The sequence below is a fragment of the Hipposideros armiger genome, unplaced genomic scaffold, assembly GCF_001890085.2.
Source record: "Hipposideros armiger isolate ML-2016 unplaced genomic scaffold, ASM189008v1 scaffold_110, whole genome shotgun sequence".
Taxonomy (NCBI): domain Eukaryota; kingdom Metazoa; phylum Chordata; class Mammalia; order Chiroptera; family Hipposideridae; genus Hipposideros; species Hipposideros armiger.
In genome coordinates this window covers 1,099,663-1,120,997 of record NW_017731460.1, presented here as the reverse complement: position 1 = coordinate 1,120,997, position 21,335 = coordinate 1,099,663, and the positions used below count along the sequence as shown (strand labels likewise).

Here is a 21,335-nt window from a genome sequence, read left to right as displayed (position 1 = left end):
TAGATTGAGGAGCAAAACGACAGCAACTTGTCTGTTCCCCTTTCCCCAATTCCCCAGCACTGTTCCCATCCCCCCAATTCCCCAATAAAAATCTTTTAAAAAAATGTATCTTATTTAGAATATTTAGATAGGATTTTGCTTAATAAAATAGGATATTCTAGTAGTTTTTGGTTTTTTCTTTTAAAGATTTTTATTGGGGAATTGGGGGAAGGGGAACAGACAAGGTGCTGTCTTTTTGTTCTTCAGTCTAGTTGTGGAGGATGTTGCTTCACTGGCCAAGTTGGCACCATCATTGTGCTCTTCCTAGGCTAGGCAGATCAGTCGCTGGCTTTTGGATGGCCGCTTACAGCAGCTTGAGGGCTGCTCACACTGGCTGCTGGCTACACATGGTAGCCCATAGCAACCCACTGCAGCAGGGGCTGCAGCCTATGCCGTCGCCAGCGTCTCACGGCAGCCCAGCTCCACGTTGAGCTGTTGTTCAGCATCTTAGCTGTAGAGGGCAGTGTCCAAACCGGGGCCCTCTGGCGTACCAAGCCAGCTCTTAACCAATGTGGCACTCGGCCAGCCCAGTTTTTGGGTTTTTTTAAGGTTTTTATTGGGAAATTGGGGAAGGGGAACATTGTGTTTTTCCAGGACCCATCAGCTCCAAATCAAGTTGTTGTCCTTCGATCTTAGTTGTGGAGGGCGCAAGCTCAGCTCCAAGTCCAGTTGCCACTTTCAATCTAGTTGTGAGGGGGCACAGCCCACCATCCCATATGGGAGTCAAACCAGCAACCTTGCTGCTAAGAGCATGCGCTCTCACCAGCTCAGCGGCAGCTCTGCTCTGGTGCAGCTCACTGGTCCATGTGGGAATCGAACTGGCAACCCAGTTGTTCAGAGCTTCCGCTCTTAACCAACTGAGCCACTCGGCCAGCCCTCTGATAGTTTTATATCATGAACTTTCCATGCCATGAAATGTTCTTTGGTTGTGTAGTACCGTGTCTCTAACATAATTAACTCCACATTGTTCGACATTTAGGTAGTTTCAATTTATATGTCATAATAAACAATTAATAATGGACATCTTGAATTACTTTCTTAAGGTGAATATATAAATAATATTGATAGTGTCAAATTGCCTTTTAAATATATCATACCCACATATTTGCATTCCCATCACTTATGTCAACACACTGAGCATTTTCATTATTTTTATCATCTCATAGCAAAAAATAGTATTAATTTTCATTTGATCACTAGTGAAGGTAAACACTTTCAAATATGTTTATTATTGACAAATTTCTCATTATTTAAATCTATTTAATTTCTCATTTTGGCTACTGAAGCATTTAGATACCAAGTTCAGAGAACAAAGAATGCTGTGTTATTCTACTAGGTTCTTCAGTTTCAAATACTGTTGTGGGTTGAATTATGTCCCCCTCAAAAGATATGTTGAAATCCTAACCCCTGGTTCCTCTGAATGTGACTTTATTTGGAAATAGGGTGTTTGCAAAAGTAATCAAGATGAGGATTAACTTGGATTAACGGAGTCAGGGTCCCAAACCCAATGACTGGTGTACTTATAAGGAGAGATTTAGAGAAACAGGCATATAGGGAAAAGGTCAGGTGTTGACAAAGGCAGAGATTAACATGTGTCTATAAACCAAGAAACACCAAGGATCGTTGGAAACCATCAGAAGCTAGGAGAAGGCAAGGAAGGATCCTTTCCCAGAGCCTTCAGTGGGAACAAGGCCCTGTGGACACCTTGATTTCAGACTCCTAGTCTTCAGAACGGTGCAAGAATAAATTTCTGATGTTTTAAGCAAACCAATTCGTGGTACTTTGTAACAGTAGTGCTAGGAAACTAATACAGGCATCATGTGGCAAGAATTCAGATAGGGAGGGATTAATACATTTACCTGGATATACTTGATTCCTGAGTTCGATTAGTGAGAATTCAAATAGTAAAAGATAACTATATTTGTATTTTTCTTTCTGTGATTACTTATTTGTGTCCTTCTATTATGGCTATCTTTTTTCTTATTGATTTTAAAGAGCTTTTTATATATTTTATATGTATGGATATTATGCTATCATTTATGACTATTTCTCCATAGGTTATTAGTCTTTTTGTATATAATTTACTTTATTCAATTATTTTATGGATTTAACTCTATGGGGAGTTTATCTATGGAACAGTTGGTATATGTTAGATGTTTAATAAATCCACAAATGTTTATAGCAACTTTATTCATAACTATCAAAAACGGGAAACAATCCAAGTGTCCATCAACTGGTGAATGATAACCAAGTTACAGTGCATCCGTACAATGGAATACTATTCAGCAATAAAAAGGAAGGAACTACTGATACATAACAACAACACAGATGAATCTGAAATGCATTATACTCATTGATAGAAGCCAGACCCAAAAGGCTACATACTACATGATAATTTGGGGGAAAAAACCTCAAAATATCTCATTGATTTTATTTATATGACATTCTGGAAAAGGCAAAACAGGACACATAAAACAGACAGAAAACAGATTAGTGGTTGCCAGGGGCTGGGAGTAGGGGAAAGGGTTGACTATAAAGGAACATGGGGAGATTTTTGGAGGTGATGGAAATGTTCTATATCTTGGTTATGCGAGTGGTTATACGACTGGATGAATCTGTAAAAACTCATAGAACTGAACTCTAAAAGGGTGAAATTTACTCTGTGTAAATTAACTTCAATAAACCCAACTTTTAAAAACTCACAATTTTAGGATTACTGAATCATGTTTAAAAACAAACAAACAAGTTTTTCATACCTCATAGATAAAAGGATCTTTACAGATTCCTTTCTTTTCTTCATCAACTTCCCTGAAATGCAGAACCACATATGAAAAACAGAGACATAGTATTCTATCATTTAAACTCAGGAGTTAATCATCACTTCATCTGTGCGAGAGATACAAGTGAGAAAAGCAAAGTGCAAAGTAGTCAAGGCAGCCCTCAGGCATAGTTGGGAAGAGAGGGGAAAAGAAGCAGAAAAAGAGTATTAGGTTAAGAAGAAAAGGGAATAAATAGATGTGGTAGAGATTAATAGACCACTGCCCACAACTGGGTACAACTGCTTCTCAGAGGCAGCAGGAAATTAGAGTACCTACTTCTACTCTTATATCTTCTAAAACACATTACCAGCTACTATTAAAATGTAATTTACTACATAACTTTTGGAAAGAAAAAAATGACTGGATTTTGATCTGCCACTGAATCAGTGAGCAACCACAGAGAAGTTATTTGAGGGTCCCAGGAGCCCCATAGATTTCTATGGCTAAAATGGAAGCATCTATCCTCCCTCCACTTTTATGAGCTGTTACTAAAAAATTAGTAAATTTGACAATGTTAAATAATTTCCTTTTAAAAATGTAAAAACAAAAGTCTAGGATATCATTTAATAATTGTCATTTCAGTCAAGAAAATTTTGAAAGTGATCCCAAAGCATGTCAACTATAAGCCATTAACATACCAAAACGCACATCAGTCTGATCTACACTAAAAGAGGAAAGAATTTTAGTCCTAAGGAATCCAATGAAACTGTGTCAGGATACCATTTATTATTTGTTCTACTCCTCTATGACTTACTGAAATAAAAATATAAGCGATAGGCCTGTGACTGATTGGTTCACTTTTGCCATTTTGGAAAAAGGTTGTGACTTATTCTTAAAGATGTTTGTCTTTTATGTATAACTTAGGGATGTTATTCAATCAATCATTCAGCAATCATGTGTACATTTCTCAAGCCATAGAATGAAATATATAGCAGTTAATAAAAACAATAAGGCAGATCTATAGGCTCTCATATTGAAAGCTATCCAAGGCATTGTTTAAAAAAGCTATTGCTCCTTCTACAATGATCAAAACACTGACAAGAATTACCACTTTTGTAAGCAGGGGAAAAAAGCAATAAAGATAAACAATGAAAAGTTAAATGGCATTTAGAAAATAAGGAGTTAGATTACATCAGTGGTTTGCAAAGTGTGGTGTCAGGCCAGCAGCATCTGCTTCACCTGTAATTTGTTAGAAAGGCAAATTCTTTGCCCCCCACTCCCAGACCTAATAATTAGAAACCCGAGAGGTGGGGCCCAGCAACCTGTGTTTTGACTACTCTCCTAGTAATTCTGATGCACACTCATATTTGAGAACTGCTGGATTCGATTTTTACATTGGATGCAGAACTATCGATAGATGGAATCCTCTTTGGTGCTAGTAAGTCACTGCACGAATAAAATGAAGTCTTAGAGCACAGTGAAATAAAGGTGCTTTAAAAAGCCACCACACCATCACGTTACCATTACAACTGTAGCTCATAGGATAACTATCTCGAATAGGCTATAGTATAATACGTTTCACACCAGCAAGGCTTTAAACAAGTGAAGAATGCCAACATCAAGTTTTCCATATCCTGGAAGGTGCCGCTAACGTACTGTAAGTTGTATGCAGTATCAGAATGAATAAAATGTTCCTTGGAAAACTTGTCACCTTCCGCTTCGATTGATAACGTGCAGATATTTTCTCCTAAACTAGACTACAACCAAGCCCTCACAGGGCCAGCCCCACACTGGAGCAGATAACCGGCCTCTTCCTAACTCCCGGACCCCAGGAAAGCTGACTTAGTCTTTCAAGTACGCGCCGCAGAGAACTGACAGGCATTAATCCTCAAGGCTGCAGCAAGAGGCTTGGGGGTGGGAGGGGGAGAACTGAGATACCCCGAGGGAGTAATGATGTCCTCGCATCCTAGACAACAGCAGGGGCTACAACTTACTGCAGGAGACGCGTGTAAAACTCCTCAGCGGCTCGATTCATTCGCGACCACATCCCGCTTCGCCCTCACAGCAGACGCTAAACCGCCAAACTGAACTGCGCGCCGGTCGCTGACGTCCGGAGTCATGACCCTTCCCGCCGGGACTACTTTTACCCTCCCCCAACAGGGGTCCCGTTTGTCCGCAAATTAAACTTTTGTTTTAGAGCACACAGCGATTTTTCCTGTCCCAATCATTTTCCATTTCAGTAAGAAAAAGTAAAAATACATTACAGTAGTGGAAATAGACACCTCGTCTCGCGAGAGTTGGCCACGCCTACTTATGAATTATTCCGCGAAAAGGAGTCCTTCGTTTCTAGTCGCTATTGTTGGCCTTGGAAGTCGATAGACACCGTAATTTGATACATATGAAGAGACAAAACGCAATTTTTAATTTTTTTAGCGTGGTAGAGAGGTATTTTTATGTCTCTGGATTAGTTCTGAGGCGGGGCAGGGTAGGGGACGAGTTGAAGGTTACATATAGAACGCGGGAGTGCTAAGCACTTCCTTTTCCTGTGGGAGCCACCGGGTTGAGAGGAGCGTGCAGGTCTCCTCTGCCCGCCATGGTGAGTGAACGTTTTCTTGGCTGGACTTGTCCCTGCTGTCGGGCTTGGCAGGAATGGGTTGGGGTTCAGGGCATAAAGTCTGAAGGAGAAAAATCGAGGAAAAGGAGATGAGGACCAAAAGCCTCTGTTGCTGGGAGCTGGGTAATGCGGCTATACGGCAGCCATCTTAGAGGCAACGTGGGAGTCCCGGCCCAGGGCGCGCCTGGAAGCCACAGGAGGACACCCGATCGTTCTTAGGCGCAGAGGGACCTTTGGCATTCTAATTTTTCCTTGATCTTAGAAGGCATGGGCTATACTGGAGATTTGCACTTTCTTGGGGCCTAAGACAATCGTGGTGAAAGGAAACTTAAGGGCCTTTTATTTCCATGTGCTGATTAGTAAAGAGTATTCCTTATTTTGAGAGAGACTTCCTTAAAGAGGAATTTGTTTCTCCCCTTTTTTAAAATTTTGGTGTGTTCACCTTAAGCATCTCCATTATAAAAAGCTTTCTGGTCCCCTTTAAAGATTAATTTTTCTGTTTGATGGACCGTAAGTTTTTTAACGCTCAGCCAGCTCATCGTGTGGCTAATGTTAAACGTAGTGCACTTCCACAAGTAGTGTCTGTATGTGTGGTGTGTAGTGTTCTGGGACATTGGGAGTTCAGTGAACAAAACAGGTAAACTATGCTTGGATCGTAATTGAGTTAGGTAAAATACATAGTAATGTTCGGCAGTAGTGGCTGCTGTGGACATACAGAATTGGAAAAGGAGGCATTTGGGCCTGAAACAGTGCTTTAAGCAGAAAAAGCCTTTGGTGGGGAAAAAAGGCTGCAGCTGAGGAGGTAGTAGTTGGGTTTTAAACAGAGTGATCAAGGAAACTTACAGAAGGTGGCCTGAAGGAGATGAGGAAGCATGCTAAGTATCTTTCAGGAGAAGATGGGGTACCTCGGGGGGTGGATGGCCCTGTGTGTAGGAAGAGAGAGTATGGGAGATGAGATTCAGCAGATTGGGTAGGCCATCCTGGGGACTAAGTTTTACTTTCAGGTGATTTTTGGAGAAGGCTGAGCAAAAATTAACATGTTTTTACTAGTAAGTTTTAGAAGATGTGTTTACAATGGGATGGAGGGGGCAAGGATGGATGTTGGCAGTAGTGCTGTGGTAGGCAAGATTTGTTGACATTTGGAGTAAAAGAGTTCAGATAGTGGCTTTAAACAGCATTTTCAAACTTGACAGCATGGTTTTGATCATTTTGCTTTGTAAGCCCTGGTTTGAAAGTTTAATGATGAACCATTCTCTTTGAAAATAAAATTCTGTGGCAGAATTTGATTCTAAGTGTCTTTCCAGTATAAGAATTGATATTAATAGACATGATGTGTTGGTAACTTAGCCTTTGTTTTAGCTTTACGCATTGTCAGCCTCACCAAATTCTGTAGTCTTTTGTAACTGAATGTATAATGGTATTGTTGGCACATGAGAAGAGTGCCTCTGACATTGCTTGTCAATCAATATAAGTATCTTTCTTTTTCCCAGGCGTGTGCTCGTCCACTGATATCGGTGTACTCCGAAAAGGGGGAATCATCTGGCAAAAATGTCACTTTGCCTGCTGTGTTCAAGGCCCCCATTCGACCGGATATTGTGAACTTTGTTCACACCAACTTGCGCAAAAACAATAGACAGCCCTATGCTGTCAGTGAATTAGCAGGTATGAATTTAGATTTTTCATGTTTATATTTAAGAGCTGCTTAACAGCAGTGATGAAATTCCACTCCATTGGTCCGTGTTTCTGAATAAGATGATTTTCCTGGATGTTCTGATGCTGTTTGCTATCATATATAATAGTCGCATTGGTATGGTTGGGTAACTGAAACTTGTACTTATTCCAATTTCAGGTCATCAAACCAGTGCTGAGTCTTGGGGTACTGGCAGAGCTGTGGCTCGAATTCCCAGAGTTCGAGGTGGTGGGACTCATCGTTCTGGCCAGGGTGCCTTTGGCAATGTATCCTTTGCATCGCAACCTAAATTGGTCGGAATCATGGAATTTAGCAGAAAGGACCTGATTTGTTCATGTTAGTAATTTGAAAATGTTTGTGTTCAAAACACTTAATAGTTTCCAGGTTGCTCTAGACAGATTTGGAATCTGGAAAATATTGTCAAATATTAAAGACAACAGGAGCTTGACATTAGGAAGTTTTGCTTGCAATGATGTCGTAATTTGCGTCTTAGACTCTGTTCTCAGCGACAGTTGCCTGCTGTCAGTAAGCTGGTTCAGAAAGGTGACGAAAATTCTTACTGAGCAAGATGATAACCTTTTTAAATTCCTAACATTGGAGAAATGTGATTCTTAACGGGGAAATAGATGTGTCGTGGAGGCCGCATGTTTGCACCAACCAAAACCTGGCGTCGTTGGCACCGCAGAGTAAACACAACACAGAAGAGATACGCCATCTGCTCTGCCTTGGCTGCCTCGGCCTTACCAGCGCTGGTCATGTCTAAAGGTTTGTGATATTTTGTATTACAGGACTGGTATAAAATACACATTTTGTTTCCTTTCACATGAACTTTACATTAGTGTTAATAATAGCCGTGTAAATTCTATTCATCCCAGAGTACACAAATTTCTTTCTATATAGTTGTGACTGTTTGAATCTAACAAATCAGTCATCAGTGAATATTAGGTAACCGGAGAAGTAATTCAAATACGGTGATTTGGTATATTAGAAAACTTCCAGTTACAACATCATCATGTTGCCTATTCTTTTTATGTAACTGTCAAAATGATGAGATTCCACTTCATTGGTCCGTGTTTCTGAAACACATGATATTTGTGGAAGTTCTGATTTGGCAAGTTGTATACCATTTTGCTTTTGTGGATTATAGCAAATGTTTCTCAAAAAGTTCAGGGTAACCAGGTCAGTGTTAATTGGCTTTATCAGGTCATCGTATTGAGGAAGTTCCTGAACTTCCTTTGGTGGTTGAAGATAAAGTTGAAGGCTACAAGAAGACCAAGGAGGCTGTTTTGCTTCTTAAGAAGCTTAAGGCCTGGAATGATATAAAAAAGGTAGGTTTACTGGACACATTAACAGTTTGGTAGTCTTTCACAAATTGAGAATTTAATTTTCTGAATATTATTGAAGAACATATTTATTAACCTTAGTGGATATGAGCAGAGACTCTGGATCCATTACACTGTTTAACAATGGGGATATGTTCTGAGAAATGCATTGTTAAGCGATTTTGTTGTTGTGCGGACATAAAGAGTGTACATACACAAACCTGGGTGGTATAACTTGCACACCTAGGCTATGTGGTATACCACTGTCTATATGCAGTCCATCGACCAAAATGTCAAACAGCACATAACTACTTGAATTTGAATCCTGACTGCTATTGATGGCTGTGTTTTAATTTTAGGCAAGTCATTTCTGTCTTGTTGAATCATCTGTAAAATGGGTTTGTTTGTTTTTAACTAGGACGATCTATTACAGGGATCATCTTAATCAAATACTAAATCTTCTCATGTTGTAGGTCTATGCCTCTCAGCGAATGAGAGCTGGCAAGGGCAAAATGAGAAACCGTCGTCGTATCCAGCGCAAGGGACCTTGCATTATCTATAATGAGGACAATGGCATCATCAAAGCCTTCAGAAACATTCCTGGTAATTCTTAGATTGCCTACGTGTTTTGATTGCCTATACTATGCAAGCTTACCCAGCTTTTTATTATGATGAGATTCCATTTAATGGTCCGTGTTTCTGAAACACATGATTTTTTGGAACTTCTGATTCTTGGGTGACTTGCGTGTACCATTAATGGTTGAAACTGCATAATTAATGATAGTTTTCATTAATTATGAGAACTAAGCAGTAAAGATGATTTGTTTCTTCTGTTAAAATACATGCACCCTAATTCTCTTGTCCTTTAAAAGGAATTACTCTGCTTAATGTAAGCAAACTGAACATTTTGAAACTTGCTCCTGGTGGACATGTGGGCCGTTTCTGCATTTGGACTGAAAGTGCTTTCCGCAAGTTAGATGAGCTGTATGGCACTTGGCGTAAAGCTGCCTCCCTCAAGAGTAACTACAAGTAAGTATTCTTCATATTCACATATTAACCATAGATGCTTATACTGTGGATATTTACATGTCTTCTGTTGAGGTTCGTATTCTTCAATCACATGAGAAATAAGAATTGAGCATCAATTGTCAACATTTTCTTTGTTTTTCTTTCAGCCTTCCCATGCACAAGATGCTTAATACAGACCTTAGCAGGATTTTGAAAAGCCCAGAGATTCAAAGAGCCCTCCGAGCACCACGGTAAAGTTGTGTGATATTTACAGTAATTCCTGCCCCAACCTCATATAATGGGTTATTTTTTAAATGTGGATGTTACTCACTACAGTGTCTACCTTTTTATAGCAAGAAGATTCATCGCAGAGTCCTGAAAAAGAATCCACTGAAAAACCTGAGAATCATGTTGAAGTTAAACCCATATGCAAAGACCATGCGCCGGAACACCATTCTTCGCCAGGCCAAGAATGTAAGTGATAATTTGGTTTTTGCTGATATGTTAAATTTTTAGAAGATTTGATTCTTAGATTTTCTTCCTAATTTGTTGCAGCACAAGCTCCGGGTGGATAAAGCAGCAGCAGCTCTAGAAGCCAAATCAGGTGAAAAGGGGGTCCCAGGCAAGAAGCCAGCGGTAGGGAAGAAAGGAAAGAAGGCAATTGGCGTTACGAAGCAGAAGAAGCCTTTGGTGGGAAAAAAGGCTGCAGCTACCAAGAAACCAGCAGCTGAGAAGAAACCTGCGGAAAAGAAACCCACCACAGAAGAAAAGAAGCCTGTGGCATAAACTTAAATTTGTTTATTCCAAAGAGGTCAAATCACTTGGGACAGCTAACTTTGAATAAAAGCCTGATCAGAGAACCAGGGAGAAACATGATTTGTTGGATGTGTTGTGTGAATCATTTGTCCGGTATAAAGTGGAGCATTACATTTATACTAAATCCGTGCTGTTGAATGGAAAGGGATGCTTCATAAATCCAGATATAAAATCCATTTTCTAAGTACCATACATACATTGCCTTGTATAATGCTCTGCTATGTTTTTGGCCCAAGTTTTCAGGAAAACAGAATTAGCGCTACCCATGTACAATGTGCATCCTTATTTTCCACTCATAAACTTGGGTACAAAAGTGCACATTATACACAGCAAAATATGGTAATGTCTTGAGAAAGATGATTAAAAGACTTGTCTCAAAAATATACAGAAGCTCTTAGAATTTAGCCTCCTCCCCCCCCAAAAAAACTTTGGAAAGTTCCATCAAGATTTGACATTTAAAGTAGCCACAAGAGGGCAGAGTCGTATAATACATATTGTGAGGTGCAGCAGTAAAGGCAGTTCCTTCAGAGAAATTTTTTTTTTTTTACTACCTGTGGCAGAGCTGCTGTTGGAGGAAGTGTTTGCCACCCTCAATGTTTTGGCCCCTGAAAGAATGCCAGAAGCATTTTTCACAACCACTTTTGTAGCTTCTAGTTTTAACTAGGGAAGAATATATTGACCAGGCACGATGCAGAGTAATGTGCCCACAAAGGTTCTTGTCGCCCTGGAGTTGACCTGTTGTCTACTCTTGTCCCATGTCAGGATCTTGATACTCCCCTCCCCCACATTGGCAGTCCACAGGGTGATGTATAGCCCCATTTGTAGATTCTAGAGCTCTCTGTTACCGAACTCTGGCACCATCTCCCAATCCAATTTGTTAGCACTGCTCTATTCTCTAATTTGCGCGGACTTCTGGGAAACGCTTTCTTGTGGCCGGGAATCCTTTGCCTACAAACACCAGTAGGGTATATGTGCTAAATGCTGGTGACGTTTGTCCCTGCCTTCAAATGCGTCTGCACGTTTTGTGGCATTAAAATAGCCTCTTGTTCAACAAGCATTTGAAACTCGATACCTGACCATTTTGATCTCCAGGCGCATTACGGCTCCAACGCACTGTGCTTTAGGAATCCTGATCCTTATTCGAGTTGGTGTTTCGATTTAAAACCCGAGTCTCGCCCGCAGAGGAGGGGGCAGGAAGTGCCCTGTCTCACGTGCCACTAGGCCGGCCCAGTTCACTTCCATTTCCGGTAACGTGGAGGTCGTGGCGTCATCATCCAGCGACTGGGTGGCGTGGAGGGCGCGGGAGGAGACGCGTGAGGAGACGCGATGCTGAGCCGGCTTCAGGAGCTGCGCAAGGAAGAGGAGACGCTGCTCCGGTTGAAGGCGGCACTGCACGACCAGCTGAACCGGCTAAAGGTGACTTCGCGGCCCCCACCCCGCCGCTGCCCCTAACCCAGGCCGCCTGGCTCTACGCTAACCCCTGGCGTTTGCGGCGTCCCGCTACTGCGGGTGATTCCTCCCTTACCTGGCCGTCGGGGTGCTGATCTGGTGGCTTACAAGCCCCTCAGGAGCTTGTTTGAGATCATGGGCCCGCTTTAGAATCTTGATCCTGCAGGTCTACGTTGAGGCCCAGCAGTCTGCACGTTTGCCGAGTTCACTCCCATACCCGACACCCGAGAAATGCACCTGCCTCCCACGCCATAAGCTGAGGAAATGCGAGCTCCGTAAGGCTCGCCTCGACCTTCCCCCGCCCACCGACCTCTTCTTCATGAGCTCCTACAGCATTTACTGGCCACTGTTTCCTAGCTTGTGTTGCCGCCTTAGTATTGCAAAGCTAGAAGAGTCACACATTCTCCCGTTTTGCGAAGAAAGGCCCGAGAGAAGAGACTTGTCGCAGAGTTTCCAGTAGCTTTTCTTCCCTGAGCGGTTACTGACTCCACGACCTTGACAGGCAGTGGAGATTTAGGCCCACCAGGACCACTTCCTTGTGCGATGATAACCCCTGCTCAGCACCCTTCTTCAGGATGTGTCCAAATGAGATGAGGGTTTTAAAGCCCTTTGTAAACCGAAAAGCATTGTACAGCTTTTCGTCAAGACAGTTGTGAATGGCTGACATTTATGTTCTCATAGCACCAAATTACCTTTACAGATAGCCAGATAGCTAATGTGTGTGTTGATGATGACCTTTAAAGCCTAGATTACTTTATCTCCTGGAAACACTTCCATTTCCCATTCTTCCTGCTTTCAGTTTTTCTTTTTCTTTTTTAAGATTTTATTGGGGGATTGGGGAAGGGGACCAGCCAAGTTGTTCAATCTTCGTTGTGGAGGGCGCCAGTCGCCATCTGGCTTCCCATCGGCAGCTCGTGGCCTCTAAGCTCAAGGTGCTGTGTTCAATCTTAGTTGCGGGTGCGCGTAGCCACCATCCCATGAGGGAGTCGAACCAGCAGCCTTGTTGTTAAGAGCGCACGTTCTATCCATTGAGCCATCCCAGCAACAGCTCCACTCAAGGTGCCAAGTTCAGTCTTAGTTGTGGTGGGCATAGCCCACCATGGAACAGGCAGTCATGTTGTTACACCAGCTGAGCCATCCTGCCCTGTTGGCAGTTCAGTGACAGTTCAGCTCAGGTGCAGCATCACTGGCCCATGTGGGAATCGAACCGGCAGCTGTGTTGCTCAGCGCTCGCGTTCTCAAGCCAACTCTTAACTAACTCAGCCACTCGGCCAGCCTTACTTTCAATTTTTCATTACCAGGTAGACAAGCTCAAGTCTTGGGAATCTGCCCTCTGTGGAATCAAAAGATGACACCTGGCTTTTTAAAAGACATACTTGTGTTTTCTGCCCGGAGCTGCTAGGTCTGGGGGAGTGGAATCCTTGGCTCAGCTGGAATTCTTGTACACCCCAGGGGGAAGGGGCTGGAGGCTTTCTTTGCTCATTTCCTCTAAAGGGGGGAAAGCTTAAGAGTCCCACCCTTTCCTCTAGAGCTGCACCGAGATTACAGTTTTCACTTCCCCTCATGATGCCAACCTTTTACAACGTGGACAGTAAATTTTCCCACATCAGTATCCCAGTGAAATAGTAAGGAAAATGTCCTTAACTCATTTCTAGGTCGAAGAACTGGCCCTCCAATCAATGATTAGTTCCAGAAGAGGGGATGAAACGCTGTCTTCTCAGCCTGCACCTGAACAGTCACATGATGTAAGCTCAATCAAGTGTGGATCTAGGGAGGGAATACAAAGTCCATTCTATTGTATTTTCATGCTGCTTGGAGATCAAAAACTGTTGTAAATTACATTATTGAGCCCAAAAGTTTCTGGGAAGTGCTGTTAAGAATTTTCTAGTTTGATAAACTGGCTATTCCATGATACTGTTTTAGACAGGGAACAGCCCACCTTTTTACCAGCTGGTTACACTTTGATTGGCTTATTAATTAGGTACTGTTATATTACCTCCACCATCCTAGTCATCTATCCTCTCTAGTTACTCTAATGAACACAAGGAGAGTGTGAAGCTCTTTGCAGGGACATGTAAAACTCTTACTGTTCTGTGAATAATTAAGTTTGGGGTTCGAAAATAGAGTGTAGCTTCAACTACAAAGCATAGTGCAAAAATTGAGTTCTAGTTTTCATCATGATGTCCTCTTACCACATACCCTCATGTAAATCAGTAAAATCATCATCTTTCTAAATACACCTTATTTGAATAGTGCTTCTCCCAGATGTGTGTGAAGCCATTTAGACCCATTTGAAAGCAGCACATCTAAACCACCATAATTCTTATGTAAGAACCATATTCGTAAATAAGGTAGCATTCTACCAAATCTAGGTCATTTACCTTCTCATTTTGGCAGTTGAGGTTTACTGGGGTAGAACTTGGTGAAATAGGAAAGTGGCCATACCTCTCGGTAGTAAATATTGGGAATGAATATGCAACTGAGATTTGGTTTTAAAACATTTTTAAGAATTTGCTGTTTTAAGGCCAGTGTCCTTCCTACTAATCCATAATGTCCTTGGCAAAACAGATGCTGGTGCATGTAGACAATGAAGCATCAATCAACCAAACTACCCTGGAGTTGAGCACAAGGAGCCATGTGCCAGAAGAGGAGGAGGAGGAGGAGGAGGAAGAATCAGATTCCTGAAGGGGGAAAACAGCCAGGGTTAGTTACACAAATTTCTAAGTGTCAGGAACTTGCTCTCTTCAAAGAATTCTTGCCATGGGCCTTATGGCCTACTTTAAAAGGAAGCAAGAACTTGAGGAGGATGTGTACTTGTAAAAATGGTTCCAACAATAATTCAAGTTTCATAATGCTGTAACAAGAATCAGTGACATAGAAAAGCAAAGATGCAGTGTCTGAGCATTGAGCAATATGGGTGGTGCTGTGTCTGTATTCTGGTCAGAGGCAGTAATTGTGTTCCAAACAGAAAATTTCCTCTGAAATGCTATTGAGAAAGTCTGGCATTTGCAAAAAGGGCAGAGTGTAAATACAAGTCAGCCTTTCCAATCAACAATGCCTCTTTTAAGAAAACCAATTAAAGGCTGTTTGCATACCATTGAACCCTTGTAAGCAGAGCCACAGTCTAGGAGAGAAAGATGATGCGGACAGAGAACCACTTGAGAGCACCAGCTGTTGCCACCTCTCAGTGACATCACGACACACTGCCCACTATAGACTGCTTTGTGTGGCTGTCATCACATCTAGGTTGAGACATCACTATGGTTAAAATGTGCTTAGAAATAAATTCGATAAATCGCCTTTATGCAGTTTGCTGGTTTCCAGATAGCAACAGGGAAATGAGTCAGTTCCTCCTCTGGGGAAAACAGTACAGCAGGATGGTTGAAAACCCATTTCTGGACTTAGAAAATGTGCCTTTAAAGAAGGAATAACTATGGTTGGGAAACTGGATTTTTATAATAAAGAGATGACAGTTACAGAATAAAACTTGGTATTTGAAGGTGAGATTCATTTCTGCTTACTGTCTTTCTCACTGAATATACAGTTAAGTAGTTGCTTAACTTTATAAAAGCAATTTGCTCTGTCCAAGTAACAGAAAACCAAACAAAATACAAAGAACCTTTTGAAGCAGAACTTATGTAACTGTTCCAGAAGAGAGAACATAGATATATCTGTTAATCATCGTTTCATTAAAGTTATTTTGAGCTACTCTTACAGGAAATAGCTGAAAGTGTAAATGAGCATGTTTCTTGGAAAACACAATGTAAAGATTGTTTTGTAATGAAAAGCATCAAGGTATACATTTCGGGGGTCTAATTTAAAATATAAGCATGAGTTTTTAAGAGCTAGAAAATTGGCTAGGAATTCTAGCTCTGCCATTACTGATCGCTTGCTCTTTCCTCTCTCTCTCACTTATCTGAAAATGAGAGCATTCATATCTGCTCTTGCAATTTTTACAGGTTACTTTGAGGTGCTAATGACATATAGCATTGAAAAATCCAACTACTGCTGGTGTCTCAGAAGTTTGAGGAAGGAATTTGGCATGGGGAACTCAAAAGAGACTGATGCAGGGAACATTATCCTTCTTGAGAATGAGATCATTCTTAGTAGTTACTGGGAAAAAACCTTTTGCCTCTCAAAAAATGTTTTAGATGTGAACAGGGAATTTAAAAACACTCCTCAAAAAATACTGAGCTTGAAAGCGTTCAGATTCAGACTGTAGACTCCAGGTTACACCATTCCTTCCTCCTCAGGTGCAGTTTGCAAGTTTAAATGAGACATTTACAGTAGTGGTGGCATCTTCTCTGTTAGCAAAAGACACAGTCTGAGGAGGCTGTGGGTCTTAAACCACAACCTGAATGTATGTCAAAAATGTGTAAGTTACACTGTTGACTTGGAACAGATATTAGCCTAACAGCAACAAAAAAAATGATTGACAACTAGCTGAGGCAGCAGTATACACACTGACCAGTTTTTAAAATTTTGGCCGTATTTCAAACTCTGGTAGATTCAGAGTGGAACTACCTGATCAGAAGGTTTACCCAAGTTCTGTTTTTTTTTTAAAGATTTTTATTGGGGAATTGGGGGATGGGAACAGTACTGGGGAATTGGGGGAAGGGGAACAGACAAGTTGCTGTCGTCTTGTTCTTCAATCTAGTTGTGGAGGACGTTGCTTCACTGGCCCAAGTTGGCACCATCATTGCGCTCTTCCCAGGTGAGGTAGATCAGTCGCCGGCTTCTGGACGGCCGCTCACTGCGGCTGCTGGCCGCTCACGCTGGCTGCTGGCTACACACGGTAGCCCATGGCAACCCACTGCCACACAGACTGCAGCCTACGCCGTTGCTGGCGACTCACGGCAGCCCAGCTCCAGGTTGAGCTGTTGTTCAGCATCTTAGCTGTGGAGGGCAGTGTCACTGGCCCTCATATGTGGGATCCGAACCGGGGCCCTCTGGCGTCCCAAGCCAGTTCTTAACCATCGCGCCACTCGGCCGGCCCCAAGTTCTGTTTTTAATTTTAAAACAAAATAGGCCTTTTATTTTAAAATATGTATTTACTTTGACTTTCTATAACCTGCCCTCTCAAAGAAGAAAATGGGAGAAGAGGCGCTGACCAGGCCACCTCACATGTACCTCAAGTTCCAAAAGTCAATTTTCAAAGAAGGAAAGGGTACCAGTGTCCAGCTGGGATATGGCTTTGTTTTCTGTGACCTCCCTGCAGGCGTGACAAAGCTAGCGTCAGGCACATTCCTGCTCTCCAGAAGGGTGTAGTTAAGTATAACTGGTGAAAGGGGAAACCATTGCTCAGTGAAACAGAACAGCATGGACAGACCATACCGGGTGACGGCTCCAATGTGAACCCAGACACCATGGTCACCAGCAAGGCGCTCCTGTGAGCATGCCAGCCCCTGCCAAATGCTTTTCCCGTCTATAAAGAGATGGAAGGAATAGTAGATGGGATCAATCCACAGGAAGAGGGGTTGGAAGATTCACAGATAAGGGTGTCTGCTGAGAATGGAGACCAAAGTCCAAAGATTGGAATTACAGGAAGCCCCATTAGTCCAAAGCACTGAACTTATCCTCAGGGTGGCATTCCACCTCCCAGCCTCTCTCCTGTCTTTATCTTTCTCCTCACAGTAATGCTTGGCTAACTCATCTGATTTCTGGTGTACTAGAGACATTGAACAACAAAAGTAGAAATATCTTTTAACTTGATAAGTGTATTTATTAGAATAAGAGATTATTTGTTAAACATCTGAATTAAAATGGTTAAAAGGATTTTCATACAATTTTTAGGCACTATACACACTGTTGTTTACAATAGCGTCAGTACTTGGATTGGGGAAAGATAAATCTCATACATTTTAATGCCTTGATCCATTTGTAACATTCAAAGTAACTCCATTTTAGAAACACTAGTCCAAACTTAAAGAGACATACCACTAAGTATCCCACACAGTATATTTAAAAATAAATATAGAAATACAACCAGAAGTCTACAAATCATCAAAGTAGACAGACTGGTGAAGCCCCAATTATCATGGCAGTGCAGGGCTCTGGCTAGATTTTGATGGAAATTGCTGAATTCTACACCAAAAGCAAAAACATAATAAAATAACATGGTATACATTTTCTGATGCTCGTTTTCATAGCAGCAAAGCATGCTTCACATGCACTGCCTGTGAAGGATCTTACAGGGCTCCTTCCTCAAGTAGAAAGAAGGTAGGTCCTGCAAGAAGGAAGTACCACCAAGTGTCAAAAAATCCCCAAAATACAGGCGGCCAGCCAGTGATGGTGAGGAAAGCAGTACAATTTTCAGTAAGAATGACAACCCACAGTCACCAAAGTTTCACTGTAATTCAAAGTTGCGCATGTTTTGATCATTGACATACACAAAAATAGCCCCAAGCACAAAGCCAATCCACTTAGGGGAATAACAATAGTAACAAGAATACAGTAATACTAAAAGTGACACGAATAGAATTTTGGCACATGCTGTGTTCTTCATCCTTTGTCATAGGTGAAATAAATGCACATGTGAACAGAGACAGGCATGGGAACGAGGCCCGAAAGCAACATGGCACGCCACTGGGCAGGGGACCTGCTCTTTGCTGTTTTTCAAATGCTTAGACACCAGCCGCATGGGTTGGTGTGCTAGGCTGGTTAAGGCCAATGGTAGAGCAGAGCCAACCAGCAAAATCCACTTCCTCAGCATCAGATCTCTTGATAAAAGCATGAACCTGCATGTGAGGAAATGGAGAGGAAGTGGTGTTAAAAAAAAAACTACCAAGAAGGAAAACTCAAGAGTCCTGGTGGGTCTAGAGCTTGGGCCACACTTGGAAGGAGTTCCTGGAGCCTGCCCTTGAGCAGCAGTGGGGCCAGGGAAGCAGGCAGCTGCAGCAGAAGCCACTCTGCCAGGCTCCACCAGCACACAGAGTGTGAGGCCTGGGGCAACTCACAGCGGGCCTGCTGTCACACTCTGAATGGGGACAGTAGCTCTGCCTTCAATGCCCCACAGGGTAGTCAGAAGGAACAAAGGAAATGATGGACTTGGAAGTGTGTTATTCCGTACAGGCTCTACAAGGCATGTGAGCTCAGATACTTACAGTATTCCTTCCCAGCTCCTCCCCCTATTACTGCCACCAGACGAGAGGAGGCAAGTAGAGAGTAGCTTGGGGAGGGTGCTGAACGGAAGGTGAGCCTGTCAGTATTAGGAAAAGTCCCTGTCCCCGTAAAAGGGTGGGCTGGCTCTTTCCCTGGACCCCTCGAGCTGCAGGGCCACCCCAGCTTTTCCTTTAAACTGATGGGAGGACAGAGGAGGCTGAAGCTGGTATCCTGCAGCTGCAGGGTCCCCTGGACCGCAGTGGTCCAGGCAGAGCAGGGAATGGGCTCAAGAAGTACTGGATGGATGACTTGACAGGTTTAAACTGGAAGACTCTGAAATAAATGGACTTACCATGAGCTGCTTCAAGTCGGCCCTCTCTGCAGGATTTTTTATTAAGCTTAAAGGAAGAAAGACAGTGTGAAACTATTGCTAGGAGCTGGTTCTAACTCCAATTACTTCTGTTTGCCTGACTGCCCTCCCCACACCCTATACACACTGAGGAGTGCCTGAGCCTCATTCACCTTCCTGTTCTTAGCACAAGGTCATGCCCACAGTAGGTTAAATGCTTGCGAACTAAGTTAAAAGGCAATATGCCAATCCCTGTAGACCAAGTGCCGAAAGCAGCTGCTATTTTACCCACTGCTGTTGTCAGGCAGGCCACCTAAGTCTAGAAAAACGGCAGCAGTTGAAGGGATCGCAGGAGAGGGAAAAGGGCAAAGCCATGCTCCCCAAGTTGAGATGGGGAGCCTGACAAAACCAGGGTACTCATCCAGAGAACAAGGAGCTGACTTACCATTTATTCACAAAATCTTGAAATTCCAGACTGAATACTCCACTGGGCAGTTTTGGAGGAGGCTGCAAATAAATACATGTCAACACGTAAGAAATGCCCGGCTTCCTGCCCCAGCCATCCCCTCCCCACCCCCACCTCTGGGCAGTGCTGCCCTGATCCAGTCAAGGAAAGGCAGGGGCAGGAGGTCAATGGCTGCCTGCTGGGTTACTCTGGCGGAACCACTGGTCTCAAACCACAGAACTGTTTTAGCACTCACTTATCTTGTGACTGAACAAATCACTGTTCCTCTTGAGCCTCAGTTTACCTTTCTATGAAAGAAGGAAGGCCTAATGATCCCTGGGACACTTTCCAGCTCACATTCTACCACTGTAAATCTTGGAGTGTGGTAAGGAAACAACCAGCAATTACTAGTAGCAGCAGCCACGGGCATATGCACTCCACCAGGCAGTTCAGCCCAGACAGCACCTGTGGAAGTCATAGAAGGCTAGCCAACTAAATAATAATATGTATATCCCTTTTCTGAACCCTGAAGGAGCAGAGAAAGGTTAATAAAACATTAACTGGTAGAGGGCTGGGTCTGAAAAAACGTTAGCTGCACACTCCAGAAATAAGGCTATGGACAGACATCAGAGCAAGAACACAGCTTTTGTTTTTCTGGGGTGCGTGGTGATCACACAGGATGAGGCCCTGGAGCACCCGGCTCCTGTGCTCCACGCAGCTCAGGAAACATGACCCACGCTCATATACCCTGTGCAGAGGCTGTGTGCCGCTTCCTTGTGAGCTGACATTCAGACACTGCCCAGCATGCCATTGCTCTGATGTGTTGCCCAAATTAACAGGTGATAATTCAAGACTAAAAATTAAATATTGAGAACTATCAAAAAAGCCCAGCTTAGCCCTCTTCCCCTGAAAGCCTTATCAGAACAGCAGGTTGAATAAGCCTGATGTGAGGTCAAGGACTAAAACCCAGCGTTTAGGCCCACCCTGCAGACTGTCCCTGCTACTGAGGGGGATAAAGGGGACATTCGAGGAAAAGGCCAGTCCTGAGTAGGAGGGACTGTGCCAGCAGGGTGTGAGGTGAGGCACCTGTCACCATGCAGCCCAGCCTCCAGGGAGGTTGGGTGGCAGCCTAGGGAGAGCTGGGGGCTGGAGGAGTCAGTGGTAAGGGAGGAAGAGCACTAGGTGGTAAGAACATGAGCCTGTTGCCTCACTTGTATGAAGAAGACAAAGCCAACCTGACCCACCTGAGCAGTGGTGCTTGGAGAACTGAGGATAATGTGAGAACATGGAAGAAAGCAGTGCACACTGGGCGACTGGCACTTGCCTATTTAACCTCAGGCCATCTCTTCTCTTAACATGGCTCCCACTCAGCTTAGGACCCAGCAGTAAGAGGATGGCTTTCCTGACTACCACAAATGCAATGTACATGGCCTTTCTTGGGTCCTTAAACAGCGAAGATCAGATCCTGAACTTGTCTGTATCCCATGGTGCTTAGCTTAAAGATGTGTGGTCAGGAGAGGTCAGTTAGCATCCCTAGTAGACTGAACAGTGACAGTGACAGTGATTTAACTGCTGGGGTGAACCAGGATCTTCCTTGTTGAGTTTGTAATAGATAGGGGTCCTTTTTGAGCCTTTTGGGATCTGGTTTTAGAGAGCAATAAGAAAGGATGACAAGGTATTCCACTAGTTTCCTGAGGAAGAAGAAAACAGGGCGATGCCCTTTACTATACAGTTGGCGGGGGG

General features: G+C 43.1%; 4 protein-coding genes across 7 annotated transcripts in view; 2 read left to right on the top strand and 2 right to left on the bottom strand.

Moving 5' to 3' along the window:
* The window catches only part of ZWILCH (zwilch kinetochore protein), a 38,155-nt gene extending 33,087 nt beyond the window's left edge, over positions 1-5,068 (bottom strand). For both annotated transcript variants that reach the window (XM_019647264.1, XM_019647266.1), the window contains exons 1-2: positions 4,793-5,068; positions 2,796-2,847 (exon numbers count right to left, since the gene is read on the bottom strand). In XM_019647264.1, the coding sequence (XP_019502809.1) occupies positions 2,796-2,847; positions 4,793-4,845 (105 nt within the window). In that variant the 5' untranslated portion in view covers positions 4,846-5,068. The remainder of the gene's footprint in view (positions 1-2,795; positions 2,848-4,792) is intronic.
* A 227-nt stretch (positions 5,069-5,295) lies between these two features.
* Positions 5,296-10,308, top strand: RPL4 (ribosomal protein L4). Its single transcript, XM_019647349.1, has 10 exons — positions 5,296-5,394; positions 6,903-7,074; positions 7,262-7,368; positions 7,729-7,867; positions 8,306-8,430; positions 8,898-9,027; positions 9,297-9,453; positions 9,600-9,683; positions 9,786-9,906; positions 9,988-10,308. The coding sequence occupies exons 1-10, from the start codon at positions 5,392-5,394 to the stop codon at positions 10,216-10,218; spliced, it is 1,269 nt and encodes a 422-aa protein (XP_019502894.1). The 5' UTR covers positions 5,296-5,391; the 3' UTR covers positions 10,219-10,308.
* Positions 10,309-11,489: 1,181 nt separating this feature from the next.
* SNAPC5 (small nuclear RNA activating complex polypeptide 5) lies at positions 11,490-15,201 on the top strand. Of its 2 annotated transcripts, XM_019647352.1 has the most exons (4): positions 11,572-11,664; positions 11,864-11,972; positions 13,353-13,442; positions 14,266-15,201. In XM_019647352.1, the coding sequence occupies exons 3-4, from the start codon at positions 13,377-13,379 to the stop codon at positions 14,380-14,382; spliced, it is 183 nt and encodes a 60-aa protein (XP_019502897.1). In that variant the 5' UTR covers positions 11,572-11,664; positions 11,864-11,972; positions 13,353-13,376; the 3' UTR covers positions 14,383-15,201. The 2 variants fall into 2 exon arrangements, with proteins under 2 accessions (XP_019502895.1, XP_019502897.1); XM_019647350.1 differs by lacking the exon at positions 11,864-11,972 and having other exon boundaries at positions 11,490-11,664.
* Positions 15,202-17,394: 2,193 nt separating this feature from the next.
* MAP2K1 (mitogen-activated protein kinase kinase 1) overlaps positions 17,395-21,335 on the bottom strand; it is a 75,431-nt gene continuing 71,490 nt past the window's right edge. For both annotated transcript variants that reach the window (XM_019647319.1, XM_019647320.1), the window contains exons 9-11: positions 19,593-19,654; positions 19,151-19,196; positions 17,395-18,434 (exon numbers count right to left, since the gene is read on the bottom strand). In XM_019647319.1, the coding sequence (XP_019502864.1) occupies positions 18,321-18,434; positions 19,151-19,196; positions 19,593-19,654 (222 nt within the window). In that variant the 3' untranslated portion in view covers positions 17,395-18,320. The remainder of the gene's footprint in view (positions 18,435-19,150; positions 19,197-19,592; positions 19,655-21,335) is intronic.

What these genes read in the sequence shown, in the direction of transcription:
- RPL4 (XM_019647349.1), top strand. An exon ending in GCCAGGGTGCCTTTGGCAAT is followed by an intron (nt 7,369 to 7,728) that starts GTATCCTTTGCA and finishes ACGGGGAAATAG; the next exon opens with ATGTGTCGTGGAGGCCGCAT. An exon ending in AGCGCTGGTCATGTCTAAAG is followed by an intron (nt 7,868 to 8,305) that starts GTTTGTGATATT and finishes TGGCTTTATCAG; the next exon opens with GTCATCGTATTGAGGAAGTT.
- SNAPC5 (XM_019647350.1), top strand. Translation starts at nt 11,575, where the DNA reads ATGCTGAGCCGGCTTCAGGAGCTGCGCAAGGAAGAGGAGACGCTGCTC. An exon ending in ACCAGCTGAACCGGCTAAAG is followed by an intron (nt 11,665 to 13,352) that starts GTGACTTCGCGG and finishes ACTCATTTCTAG; the next exon opens with GTCGAAGAACTGGCCCTCCA. An exon ending in CACCTGAACAGTCACATGAT is followed by an intron (nt 13,443 to 14,265) that starts GTAAGCTCAATC and finishes TTGGCAAAACAG; the next exon opens with ATGCTGGTGCATGTAGACAA.